The sequence below is a fragment of the Notechis scutatus genome, chromosome 6 (genome assembly GCF_049901735.1).
Source record: "Notechis scutatus isolate UNSWTSFEM ecotype Mainland chromosome 6, rNotScu1.2, whole genome shotgun sequence".
NCBI lineage: Eukaryota > Metazoa > Chordata > Lepidosauria > Squamata > Elapidae > Notechis > Notechis scutatus.
In genome coordinates this window covers 5757235-5771336 of record NC_142014.1, presented here as the reverse complement: position 1 = coordinate 5771336, position 14102 = coordinate 5757235, and the positions used below count along the sequence as shown (strand labels likewise).

The 14102-nt window shown below is 38.6% G+C and overlaps 1 protein-coding gene across 4 annotated transcripts in view; it reads left to right on the top strand.

Moving 5' to 3' along the window:
• The window catches only part of DOCK4 (dedicator of cytokinesis 4), a 368535-nt gene that overhangs the window by 309457 nt on the left and 44976 nt on the right, over positions 1 to 14102 (top strand). For all 4 annotated transcript variants that reach the window (XM_087969279.1, XM_087969278.1, XM_087969280.1 and 1 more), the window contains 5 exons: positions 903 to 963; positions 6392 to 6485; positions 8529 to 8677; positions 10661 to 10747; positions 12646 to 12750. In XM_087969279.1, the coding sequence (XP_087825405.1) occupies positions 903 to 963; positions 6392 to 6485; positions 8529 to 8677; positions 10661 to 10747; positions 12646 to 12750 (496 nt within the window). The remainder of the gene's footprint in view (positions 1 to 902; positions 964 to 6391; positions 6486 to 8528; positions 8678 to 10660; positions 10748 to 12645; positions 12751 to 14102) is intronic.

Sequence of the window (14102 nt, the reverse complement as noted above, 5' to 3'; positions counted from 1 at the left end):
GGCAGGATCCCAGGCATGATACTGACTGCAAACTTCTTCTAAACATTTACTTTGGACTATCATTCTTGTATTCAGTTGAACCAGCATCACTCTCAACTGTTTTGTTTCAATCTTATGTCTATAGATTGAAACTGAGCTCTGATAACATGAGTTCTAACCCTCTCACTGTATCTGTGTAAGATAACGATTAAATGTTTCTGTACTATCTTATGTTTGGAATGTAATTAAATTATTAAAGTTCAATATCTGAATATGTGCTTGAAGCATAGTCCATTTCATCTTTTAAGTAGAATCCTTTGCTGAAAATTATCTATACTGCCTATAAAAGAAAATCTATCTTTTATAGGTAGAACAGAAATTTAGTCCTAACGTGCAGAAAACCTAATGTAATGTTGTTTGAATCTTGCTCTATACTGTCATAAAAAGACCAAATCTGAGGGAGAAATGTGCATAAGCAATTTTTATTAAATACATTAAAGTATTAATATTATTTTAATGGGAGAGTATTTGATTGCTATTATATTAAAATATTTTAATATGTTTATTAACACATTAAACAGTTCTCTGATTTTAGTGGATGATGAATGTTCTCCTTGTATACATTGTTTTATATAAAATGGCACTAAAATACTGCTTTGATGTACAATGTACAAATTGACAAGAAAATAGCAAAAGAAAGAAAGAGAATGAAAGTTGGAATATATAAGAAAAGTAGGCAGCTATATATTCCTTTAGTTTTTAAATTCATTTTGCATTTTATGGTATAAACATATACTTGAATACGTAGTGGATGTAGTGGATGAATCTCTTAATAAAAGCTATCTTGATAGATTATTTAATCTGATGTCCATAAATAGATCTTCTGCATAATATTTCATTCAAATGTCTTTTCCCTTGTCCAGGGACTGCATGAAAATGGGAGAAGTGGATGGCAAAAAGATTGGATGTACTGTCAGCTTGTTGGTATGTATCTCTTTGATTCTGGATATGTTGCTATTTCATATTAAAAATATCAAAGCTTAGTTGAGAAGTATATTCTTTAACAGCCTGCTTTCCAGACAGATTAAAAGTGCAAATTCCACTGCACAAGTAATGTACAGCAATGAATTCAAAGCCTATTTTAAAATAATACAATATTTATGCTACATTGAATATATATTGATAGTTACCTAGTCAGTGTTTTTGGAAGTATATGGGGAGGAAAGTGCAAATCCATGGATAAAGAGATATGTGAGAGCTTGTATATTCTACTAGACTTTTCAAAAGGACAGAAACAACAGAGATTATTCTACGAGCCAAACGTAATGTTTTATAGAGAACTTGATAGCCCTGCTGGAATCTGAAACTGCTTTTCCCAATCCAATTGTCAGGTCCCAGATACTTCTACACAGCCGCTGGCATTTTGGTGGAAGAAAGGGAGAAGGAATGGAGTGATCTGTATATGAAGTTTCTGTTTCCCTGAAATGATGTAGTGTGGGAGGGGTTTGGTTAGCATTGCTTTAAATAGCTGGTTTTAAGTGAGAAGCTTCAGTTCTTGCCTGGATCTCTTGTTATCACAAACCTTTCAATAAAAGTTCCTTTTGGAACAACTTCAGTTTCAAGGGTCCTGCTTTCTTGGGAAGATTGGAGAGGCAAGACCTTACATTAGGCAAGAACTGCAAACTGGTCAACCCGGAGAGGTAACAGCCCTACTGTGGGGACCGTGCACACCATGTCTACCCAGGACAGTGACCATAAAGAAGCTGAAGACTGCGGGAGAACCCCACCCTCCAAAATATCAAATGAGGCCCTCAATGCCTGGGTTGAGGAGAACATTGCCTCAAGTACCGCTACCAAGCCGAGGTGGTCAATCGGTGTTGGGAAAATGGAAGGCTGGGGTGGCAGAACCAAAGATGTCACCCGCATTTGTGGGAGCCAATGACCTGGTTGGAAGCAGGAGATAGGAGACCTTTATGACAAGGATGAACTAGAAGGAGCCCCAGACCAGCCCAACCAACTCCTGAGGGAAGCAATGAACCTCATGAGGGAGACCATCCATGGCATGCGAATCCAGGATGTCCAGGCCAGTTAGGAGTACAAAAGTAGACTACTGATGAATGAAAGGGATATCCAACTCCAAAGGCATTGGCTGAAACCTCTGGGGCTACTGATGAACACATTTCCACCATGGAAGATCCACCCAGGAGACATCTCAACGCAAAGCAAGGCTTGCGACTCAAGAGGAGGCTTACACCCTTAGAATGGAAGGCACCCCATCTTGGCGTCAAATTCAATGGGAATCCCCAGCAACTGGGATTTTTTCCTCACCCACATACTGACCTACATGCAGGAGTATGGGAAGGATCTCTCTACAGAATGTGCCAAAATCAGGGTTGTCACCCTGGCTCTAGAAGGATCAGCTACACGTTGGATGGTGAGCCTTCATAATGCACTGGAGCTCCGCAACTTCAATCATTTCATGATAGCCCTGAGATGGATTTGAGGACCCCCTAGCTGATCACAAGGCTAGAGACCATATAAGGCAGGGGTCCCCAACCACCGGTCTGCGGACCGGTACCGGTCCGCGGAACAAGTCCTACCGGGCCGCTGGTTTGCTGGGCGCCGCCCTCTTTTTGATGAAAAAGTGCTTCCGGTGAGCTTTTCCGGGTAGAAAGCTCACTGGAAGCACTTTTTCATCAAAAGATGCCGGCGCTCAGCGCTTCGATGAGCTTTTCCGGTAGAAAGCCATTTCTACCCGGAAAAGCTCACCGGAAGCGCTGGCGCCGCCATCTTTTTCATCAAAAAAAGATGGCGGCGCCCAGCTGATGCCGGTACCGGGCCGCGGCGCCCAGCTGATGCCGGTACCGGGCTGCGGCATAAAAAAGGTTGGGGATCACTGATATAAGGCACATCAGACAGGGACGCCATCCAGTCACCAAGTACATAGAAGAGTTTTGTTATCTGACTTGCCACATAGATTGGCCAGAACCAATCATGAATTGGTTCAAAGATGGCTTGAATGATCACCTGTACAACGCCTGCATTGCCCGTGGAGCCCCAGTCCGCCTGCACAGCTGGTCTATCTTGGCTGAGGAAGTGGAAATTGACCAAGCTCGAAACAAGTATCACACAAACCGCTCCTGGAAGAGATCCCCGCCAGAAGGGAGAAGGGAGGAAACCAAACCTCTCTCTGCCTCACTGCGCTCAGCCGCCTGCTTCCATTGTGGGAAGGAAGGTCATCGGGCAAATGAGTGCTATGTGAGAATGTCCACCCAAAAGGGAGAGAAGCAGGTTGGAGGGAAACCCTCAAAGTCACCACCGCGTTCCAAAGATATCACCGGTCATTGAGTTCCCACAATTATGGTGCAAGGAACCCCGACCCCTCTAGTGGAGGAACCCAGTCAGTCAGAGAGCTACGAAGACCCTTTGGTGAGTGGGGTTGTCAAACCCTTTACAACCCCTTAGTTGAGGGATTGTAAAGGGTTGATTACAGTAACGGGGAGAAAAGTGAGACTTAAGGCTAAACTGGAATGCCTTTGTTCATAAAAAAGAAAAAAGCAAGAAGGGGCTAGAAACATCCAAATTTGTGCTATTTATTTCAAAAGCCAATTAGTTGTCAACAGCAAGAGCTTGCCAGAGTCTGAATCCTTGGTGACATTTTAATTGCAGGGTATTTTTTCATCTAAGGCATGGACTCCAACTGCTGTTTTCTTTCATTACTCTTTTCAAAATGGACTCAGAATTTGGTAAATACTTTACCTTCAATCTCAGATACCTTTGATTAGATTTTCCTGAAGTAGAAGAACATAGGCATGACTTACAATCCTGCTTATCCCCTTGAAAGACTATTCCAGTATTTCAGCTCATGAGATTAAGCTTGCAGTATTCTTCTGCAATTCTGTTTTATTTACATTATGTAATGTAGTCTTTTCTGACTATCCACAAGAATATGTTTGATACATTGCAGCGATGCTTGTGCCCATAGGGATCCTATGTGGATTTTCTGTAAATATTACAGGCTGAAGAGATGTGAAAGTCAGAATCTTTGGAATAATCACCGGGACAAATAACATATCAATGAACAATTCTATTTGACTATGAATCTTATGGTCTACTTTTATAATCAGATTTCTACATTTCCTTCTTTATATAACTTAGTTGAAAAAGACTAAGTTTTGCTTCAGGAGTTTTTTAAATATAATTTTAGAACAATTCTGTGTCTAAAAATAGTATTATTATTTAAGATAGCTATTTGTAACGGCCAAAAATTGAGTCAAGGTTATAATGCTCAAAGTTTTAATTTAGTTATGTGTAGCACTTTGTTTAGAAATATGTTTTTCTATGAAGCCTCATTCATAATATGCAAATCATTTAGTATTGTTTTAGTATTTATTTGATTTGTCAATCACTTACAAGATACAGGTATAAGAATAAATATAGTTTTGAATCCATGAGATAGATACTTATAGAAAAATAAAAAAACCAATAGGACAGGGACGGTAGGCATGATTGGTGCACTTATACAGGCCTCTTAGGAAGGGAGTGAGGTCAATAATAGACAGTCTAAGGTTAAAGTTTTTGGGGTTTGGGGAAGAAACCACAGAGTCAGGTAGAGTATTCCAAACTTTGACCACTCTGTTGCTGAAGTTGTATTTTCTGCAGTCAAGTTTGGTGTGGTTAACCTTGAGTTTGTGTCTATTGTGTGCTCTTGTATTGTTAGGCAGTCATTAAGTGATGATAGAACAAACATAGATTTCAGTTGTTAGTTGGTGTGCATGCATATGTGAATTAGTTATAAATGTGTTTCTAATCCAGAATGCAAAACAAACAAAGGAAATAGTACTAGAAAAATCCACAAACAGGAGAGTTCATTCCTAATTACAATATGACTCTTACTTGAAAAAATCCATCTTCTTACCAGGACAAATATAAAAGTTATACCTAGTAGAGAGATGGGAATAAATCCATCCACAAGGTACACCTGGTTTCTAAGATCAACAAAAGTTCTTTTGGTAGGTATAGTCAGGTATTGCTGAACTTTCTATGTCACATACATGTAACATATGCTTCGTCATTCAAATAATTAATCAACATAAATTCCCCCAAAATCTATATAGGTTGTCTATTGCAATACCATTCAATTTGTTTAAAGCTGTAACATTAGCTTTAGTCCAGAACTGCAGTAAAATTGTTACAAAGCTGGACAAAGCATTCAGGCCCTTGAATTCCCAATCATGAATATCACATTTGGCAGATTTTTTTGGAACCTAAATATTGTTTTTGCTTTTAAAAAGATGGTCAAGGGAGTGAGAGGCATCTGACAGTCTGTCCTTGACCTCTCATTCAAATAGCCATTCTGCTCCTGAATTTAGGTGGCATGATTTTGAAAGAAGTTTTTTTCCTTTCCTTCCTTCCTTAGGCTATTCTGTTCCCATTTCTACACTTTAAAAATGGTGACAAGCAAGGAAGAAAAACAACCAAACAACAGCTCCACTACTTCTGATAATATAATTAGTGATTGTAGTTGTGGGGGTATGTTGTGAGGTTGTAAATGCCTAAGCTTAGGAAAGTAGCCTATTTATCAATTAGGATTTTTAATATGTTATGTACATATGTCAGTCATACTGTCATGCCCCTGGTGGAGACTGACTCTGAGGAAGAGGAGGAACAGCCAACAGGGGGTGGAAGTGTGGCTCCAGAAGTGGTGGAGGAAGCTGGGGAAGGGCAGAGGTCGGCTGAGAAGTCAGAGGAGGATCCAGGCCCATCCCCTATCCATCCTAGGGCATGCAGGGAGGAGAGGATCAGGGTAAAACATGGTCTACTTGGGAGGAGAGGGCCATGATCCCCTTCATGGGTTGCAGGTGGGAGATTTGCATAAGAGTTTGGATCTGCATGCTAACAGCCGCTGGAGACAATTAGTGTTTTATTTCTAAAGAAGGTTTATCTTGGTTGGCGTTCTTCCAATGGACTGTCCCTGGTTATCTTCCTGAAGTTGGCAATTATCTATCCTGGTCTGTCATGGAACTTTATTCAATGCAGTTTGTTTTAGTTTTTTGCTTCGTTATCAGCTCTTTGAATTTGAACTGTGTTTCTTTCCTTTGAAATGCTATTTTGAAAATAGTTTAGTCCTCCACTGTGAACAGTTAAACAGTGAAGCCAAGTTGAAGGCATTAAAGGACTTTTAGTTACGTTTTGGGTTTTGTTATATTTCTGGTATACTTTGGGTCATCACACATACAAGTATTCCTTTCTTTTTTATTTAATTTTTAAAATATATAATAGTTGCTTAAGATTTGTGAACAAACATTCACATCCTTTTCAGGACAGAGAGCAGCAGAGTTGAGCTGGGTGATTGTAGAATATAATTATATTATCTGTTGTAATGATATTTCATAATTTTCTTTGGTTCCAGAATTTCTATAAAACAGAACTGAATAAAGAAGAGATGTACATTAGGTACATACATAAACTATATGATCTGCACCTAAAAGCACAAAACTTTACAGGTAAATATTTTTTTTCACATAACCTGGACAAAATATTTTTGGAAATATTCTAAATGTATATTACCTAGATCTCTGTTATTAGAAAAAATTGGATGATGATGTATTGTTCTATCTCAGGAAGTGGGAGAAGCACATTTTATTCTTCAGGTACCAAAATAACTTGGTTGGATAAGATACTGTATGAATACTGTAAACCAGGAATTTCAAAATCACGACCTGCAGCCTGTGGGCCAAATGCATCATATGCTGGCCACACCCTAGTGAAGGGGGGAAAAGTTGCGATATGTCACATGACAACATGTCATCGCGAGTTTGACACCCCTGCTGAAGACCATTATGATATAGGTTGACTTATGACTGTAATGTAGCCTGCCCATTATGGTTGCAAGTTATGATGGTGAGAGCCATGCTGTGGTCGTTAAGCAGAGCATGGGTGCATCAGAGAGGGGAAAACCTTAGAAAGCCTTGTTCTAGCCCAGGCCTACACTTGCAGCACCTCTCCACTCACTTGATCACTTACCTTTTCAATAAATCTTTTTCAAGAAGCAACCTTTTTACTGCAAGGCCTTCTTACACAGAAACCACTTCCACTATTCTGGAAGTGAGTGCCAGTTTTGAAATCAGTTGCAATGAATTGTGGCTGCTCAGAAAGATCACCCACTTCTTGGATGGTGCAAAAGGGTTGCTATTATATAGGGAGGCTGAGAGGTGAAGCGTCCAGCTCTCCTTCCCAAATATGATCTCTGGTTCTTTTCTCTGTTCCTTGACCACCCCATACAGTGGAGGCCATGTGGTGCCATCCCAGAAGCATAAATGATATGTAAAAGATGGCTATAACATTATTTTTAAGAACCCTTACTGCAAATAAATATGTAAACATGAATGTTGCATTCAACTATCTCAGAAAAGAATAATTTGGGGGTGGGGTAGAGGTGGTATTCAGCAGGTTCTGACCAGTTCTGGAGAACCAGTAGTGGAAATTTTGAATAGTTCAGAGAACCAGTAGCAGAAATTTTGAGTAGTTCAGAATACCACCTCTGACTGGCCCTGCCCCCATCTATTCTCTGCCTCCCAAGTCCTAGCTGATCATCTGGGTCTTCTTTTGTTGCCCTGAACAGGAGAATGGAGCTGGAAAACAGGTTAGTGGAGTGGGCAGGGAATAGAGATTTTGCAGTGTCCTTCCCCTGCCACGCCCACCAAGCCACGCCCACAGAACCGGTAGTAAAAAAAATTTGAATCCCACCACTAGGGTGGGGAGGGGGGATGAGTCTATCTGTTAGGCCCAAGGAACCAAGAATGACATTAGGAGTGACTTCTGAGTAGTTTCCTTATTGTTGCTCACCTATAGAAACAAACGTTGCCATACCTATGTGCATAACTACCAGATACAGCTTGAAGGAGGAGTCCACTTTTCTACATATCAAAGATTCCAAGTTTCTTTATCTCTTTGCTTGCTGGGAAAGAGATCTCACTCATGCAACTTTGGCCTATATTCCATTACACTATCCTCCATCTGCATTTAGCATGTTATATTTTATTTATTTATATATCAAACCTGCCCATCTCCCTCACCCATTTCCTCTTTCTTTTCTTGTTATCCCTATTTTGAGTAGTAGTTCAGAAATGTTTATATCTATTTTTGATTGATCATTACTCAAACTCTGCAAAATATGGCTAAACTTAACTGTAGTTTATCTGAAACAAGCTGTCTTAAAACCGTTAATGAAACCGTTCTCCTTCCATAATCCAATGTCAAGATTAATAATAATTTAATATTTGTTTTTTTATTTAACTAAATAACAGTTAAATAAAATCGGAAGCAAAAGCACTGGTCTCCTGCAGAAAAAAAGAAAAGGAGAGAAACTTGAATAGGCAAAGCTGGTTTCATTCTCGTTACTTTATCCTGACATCTATATACAATTGCTGTCTTAACACCAACGAGCAAATCATTTAGTAACGTATCAATTATTTATGAAATACATATTTTTCTGTTAACTGTGTGTACATTAAAATTGTTTCATGTTTGTTTGTAAAACTTGATAGAGGCTGCCTATACACTCTTGCTGTATGATGAACTGTTGGAATGGTCAGACAGACCATTGCGGGAATTCCTGAGCTATCCCATGCAGTCAGAATGGCAGCGCAAAGAATTTCTTCATCTCACGATCATCCAGAATTTTGACAGGGGAAAAGTAAGAAAGTTTTGGTTGCTATTTTTCTTATTTGCTACTACACTCTTTTGAACAATTAATTATTAATATTGCTTGCCATCTATTGTTTGAGATACAGCATATTTGATATGCAAATTAAATTGCATATAGTCATATGAAATGTGAAGTTGACTGTTTAAGGGAAATACTCAACCTGTACCCCATACACATATTTCATTTAATATATATTTTTCAGATAGGTTCAAGTTGTTCAAATTGTTTTTTTAAAAACAAGGATGATTCATCTTTGATCCAACATTTGTACCTACTGTGTCCTGCATTATGTATTTTTAAATTCTATGATGTTCTTAAAATGACAAGGTCTACTTCAATAAAAAAACAAGTATATTTCAAATTTGATTGTTTTAGCTAAAATTTTGTGCACTCAATTGTAATGCTAAAATATGAGGTTTTGATTATGAATTTAATATATATCTACTGGTTGTTTGATTTCTGTTGTATTCTAAGCCCCTGATGAATTGGGATAGAAGAATTCACACACTATTTCTGCAAGGGGTTTGGGCTTTTTGTTTCTTGAGCAAAATGGATGCCAGGGTGTGCAATTTTATTTTGAATTACTTTGGAAACTAAATAGTCCTATACAAGCAATTCATAGTAAGATTGTTTGAAAAGCCCTGTGGGTATTCCTACCCCTTTTGTAACTAAAAGCCTCTCCTTGGGGTCTAGTTTTGTTTTATGAAATTTATGCAGTGGCGTCTTTCAGTGTGATGGATAAGAAAGAATTGTAGAATCTTTGACTTTGTTTTTCTTCCTCCCTCTTCAACTGGGAGACATAGGTAGAGAAGTAGAGCCTTTATTACAAATATCTTGATAAATGAATACCAGTTTCATATATAGTTTTCCATGCATAGAGGTCTGATAGAAGCCTCAATGAAACCAACATTTTGCAAATAAGTGAGTTACAGACTTGCATCACATGACTCAAGTACACGGGTGTCAAACTCGGTCATGTCACATGACGTATTGTGACGTATAGCGATGATTTTTGACTTTGCGGAGCCGGAATGGGCATGGCCTGCACATGACACATTCGGCCTGCGGGGTGCGAGTTTTACACCCCTGCTCAAGTATATATTTGTACAAATAATGTCATTATGCACGCAATGTCATATGCCCTTCTCTCTGCCCATTTCCAGCTAAGACTCAGTCTTCTGTGTCAGCAGTTCCCAGTTCTTGGATCATTCTGCAGTTTCATGTAAATGTTTCCCCAACAGTTACACTGATGCATAGATAGTGAGATGGATTTTGAGAATCTTTGTACTGTAGAAGTGATTTCTCTTTAATTGTGGTATGCTCTTTAGAAAAATAATACTATTTTTTTACATTAAACTCTGTTTGGAGTGAATATCTTAAAAAACATATACGTGGAGAAGAATTGAACTACTCTGTGCCCTTGCAGTGAATTGGGTCGTGAAAAATATTGATCATATGGACCTAGCCTATGCTCATCTGCTTAAACATGTATATTTTAATCAACCTAATGTAGACAGAACCATTGACACAGCATGTTGCAAGCACTAATCAAGCAAAGATTTTGACCCTAGTAGAGAGGAAAGCCTATATATAAGCTCTGCTTCAAGGAGCAAAGTGATTTAAACCAGCATTAGTGGTACTTTCTCTGACTCTCCTCTATGCTACATATACCAAATATTTGAATAAGGCTACGTGCACAGCTTTGCCCATGGCAAATTCAATAGTATATGAATGAGACAGTCTAGGTACCTGGCAAGTCAGTTGTTCTGAACATCTGTGAGTGAAATTTAATTATATTTAATGTATTGACAATATTCATAAGCACTGTTCCCTTCCTTTTGGATAATATTAGTGATTGTTAAGGTAGAGATTGAACTGCTAACAGGAGACACTTGAAAATTTGTTTGGAACAGATAAAAACCTTCAGATTCTTCTCTCTGATGAAACCTTCTCTTTCTTATTTGTCTACAGTGCTGGGAAAATGGTATTATTTTATGTAGGAAGATTGCTGAGCAATATGAAAGCTATTATGACTACAGAAATCTCAGCAAGATGCGGGTAATGAAATTGAATTTTTAAAATATAAATATTATTCATACAGTACAGTCTTTCACAATTATATTACATTTTTACCCACAGTGAGGATAGCTCTGAATTTAAGATGATCCCTTGAAGCAAAGGTAGATAAAAATGACAATAGTAACCTTAAAAAGGCAAAAATATTGTGTGATGCCCAAGGCGCCTGCCTTATTAATTTTGGGTTGTCAGTTCCAGCTGAATCAGGTACTTGATAATCAAACAGAGATATAAAATTTATTCATCTTCTATGGGTGAAACTAAGAATGTAAGTGTGATACTGTCTTGTTTTAAGGTATAGTATCAATGGCTATTGTATGAATTTCAGCTATTGGATGGTTTTAAAAATGTAATGAATAAACAAACTAGGATTGTGCAAATGAATCTAGGGTTATATGAGTGTAGGCTTTCGTGGCTGATATCTGTTGGGCAGTGTTGGGCTTCAGGATTTAGCAACCATTAACCATTACAGAGCTTCTGATGTTTCACCAGCAAATATGGCTGGCATCTTCAGAGGCAAGGTGGTTTGCTATACAGTCTATAGGAAACTGAGCAGCAATTGACTGGACTCTTGTCTTTATACACAAGTGATCTGATAGCCGGTGACTATAGAGCCAGGAAATGAGAGGTCTAGACCACAGTCACAAAATCAATCCTGAGTTACTTTGATTTAAACAATTGCTCATCACATTCTATTTGTCATTTGCCAAAAATAGAAGAGAGGGTTTTTATAGGCATTGCACCAAAACACAAGCCAGAAAAGGCAGACTAATGTGTTTTCTGGTACAGCTTGCTAAATATTCATGCAAATCAGAGGTGGTATTCAGCAGGTTCTGACCAGTTCTAGAGAAACGGTTGTGGAAATTTTGAGTAGTTTGGAGAACCGGCAAATACCACCTCTGCCTGGCCCCGACCCCATCTATTCTCTACTTCCCGAGTCCCAGCTGATCGGCTGGGTCTTCTTTTGTTGCCCTGCACAAGAGAATGGAGCTGGAAAGCAGGTTAGTGGGAGGGGGAGGGAATGGGTTTTTGCAGTAACCTTCCCCCAGGAGTGGGGAGGGAATGGAGATTTTACAATATCCTTCCCCTGCCACACCCACCAAGCTACACCCACCAAGCCATGCCCACCAAGCCACACCTACAGAACTGGTAGTAAAAAAAATTTTGAATCCCACCACTGATCCAAACTATGTTAGAGGAGGTGTGTGGTATGTCTTCTATAATGCTCGCCAAAGTATTTCAGTTAATGATTTGGAGAAACTGAATGGCACATCTTCTGCAGTACTTGCTGAAAGTTTCTGCGTAACCTGGAGGAAGTGACTACATGAGCTCTGTAACACTTCAGTGATGGCACCATTTTTCCTTCTCCTTTGGCAAGCATACCAGAGGATGCAACCATCATTGCTTCTACGCTAAACCTTTGGCAAACAGTAGCACTTCCTTCATTTTTCCTGTAACTGTGCAAAGCAGAACGAAGTTAAAGCAACATGATATAACACTTTGCATCATGAAGTGCTATGCCATAGCACTTTGTGAAATAGCTTTGAAGGAGTCCTTCAGTTGAACTTTTGAATCCCCACAACACCATAGTATACCATACGTGTATGATTGAAAAAGAATACAAAAAAAGAATACAAAAAGAATACAAATCAAAAGAGAGAATGAAGGAGGAGCCAAACAAGTGCTGTTTCTTTTGATAAATCCAAAACTCTATCTAGTACCATTTTTATATAACCATTGGATTGAAATAATTTCTTGATATCTATAGGTATATAGATCACAGTTGAATTATATTTCTTGTTTTGCTCTTTTGATTAGTACATAAAAAGTACACAAAATGTCCTTCTTTCTCATTTGTTTATTTATCTAAATCCACACAGTTGATGGAAGCTTCTTTATATGATAAAATTATGGATCAGCAACGTTTGGAGCCAGAGTTTTTCAGAGTTGGATTTTATGGAAAGAAATTTCCATTTTTCTTACGGGTGAGTATGGAATTTTTAATACAAAAGTTAACATGCATGACAATGTTAGGCCAATACTATTAGAACATTTACAGATTAAAAACTATATACAGCACTTTAATAAAATTGTGTGTAACATTTAAACATATTTTGAAATTTTCATCTGTCTTCTGGTATTCTGCTGCTTATAGTATTCTGCTTGATGTTGCTCCTTCTCAAGATTAATTCTGTTTCATGCAGTTTTCATAAATGACAAAAAGATGGCTAGGAACTATTTTCCATTTGTCACAGAGATTAACACCCTCCCCCACAAACTGAGAACTGGTGAGATAATAATGAAAAACATGCTGTAAAATCTTGAAAAGTCTGCCCAAGTAGGTTGTTCTCCATTTCCAGAAAAGAAGGTAGTTTAATTGGTTTTCCTGTACATTGTATTGACAACTTGATAATAGAATTAGAAACATGTTTTTGCAGACTGAGCGGTGGACGCACAGACCAAAGATGGCCGCGCTAGCTCCACCCCTTCTTGCTACAGACGAAAACGTAATCTACTTTGTGGATAGCCCTCGTAGAATAACAAAGTTAGAAAGGACCTTGGAGGTCTTTTAGTCCAACCCCCGGATTAGGCAGGAAACCCTATATCATTTCAGACAAATGATTGTCCAATCTCTTCTTATAAACTTCCAGTGCTGGAGAATTCACAAGTTCTTTTCATTATTATAATTATCATTTATTTATACATTTTCTCTTTACATAATATGTGCTTTGTGAACGGCATGTTTCTGTGTTAATTTGCTTACATAGTACTATTGTCCCAGATCCTAGTTTCTACCTCTGTTGTCTAGCCATTTGTTAAAACAAGTCCCATGTTTGAAAATAGCCTGTGTCTTCTTTCTCTTTTATCTTCTAGTATTCTAATATCTACAGTATTCTAGAATTTATCTAGAATAAATCTTACGTTGTTTTTAATTTGTCTTTTTGGCAGGAATCCATTTTGATCTGGATGAATAAATTCATTTAAAAATCTTTTACGTCTCTCTGCCATGATTTGATGCAAATATTTTGTAATCTGAATTTAATAGTGACGTTGGCCTATAGTAATGCTGTGCCCTCCCTCTCGCAGTGCCTAGAGGCTGTAAGGGAGCTGGATGGGGAGCAATGGGCTGAAACGAAACCCTTGCAAGACCGAGAGGCTCTGGGTTTGGGGTTCGTTGGCTCAGGGAGAATTGACACCTTTGGCCTTGGATGGGATGGCACTACCCCAAACAGATCCTGTGGATAATCTAAGGGTTTTCCTAGACTCACAACTCCTGCTTGAAGAGTTTGCGCAACTGTGGGTTGTGTGCCAGTTGTGCCCTTTCCTGGACCATCAG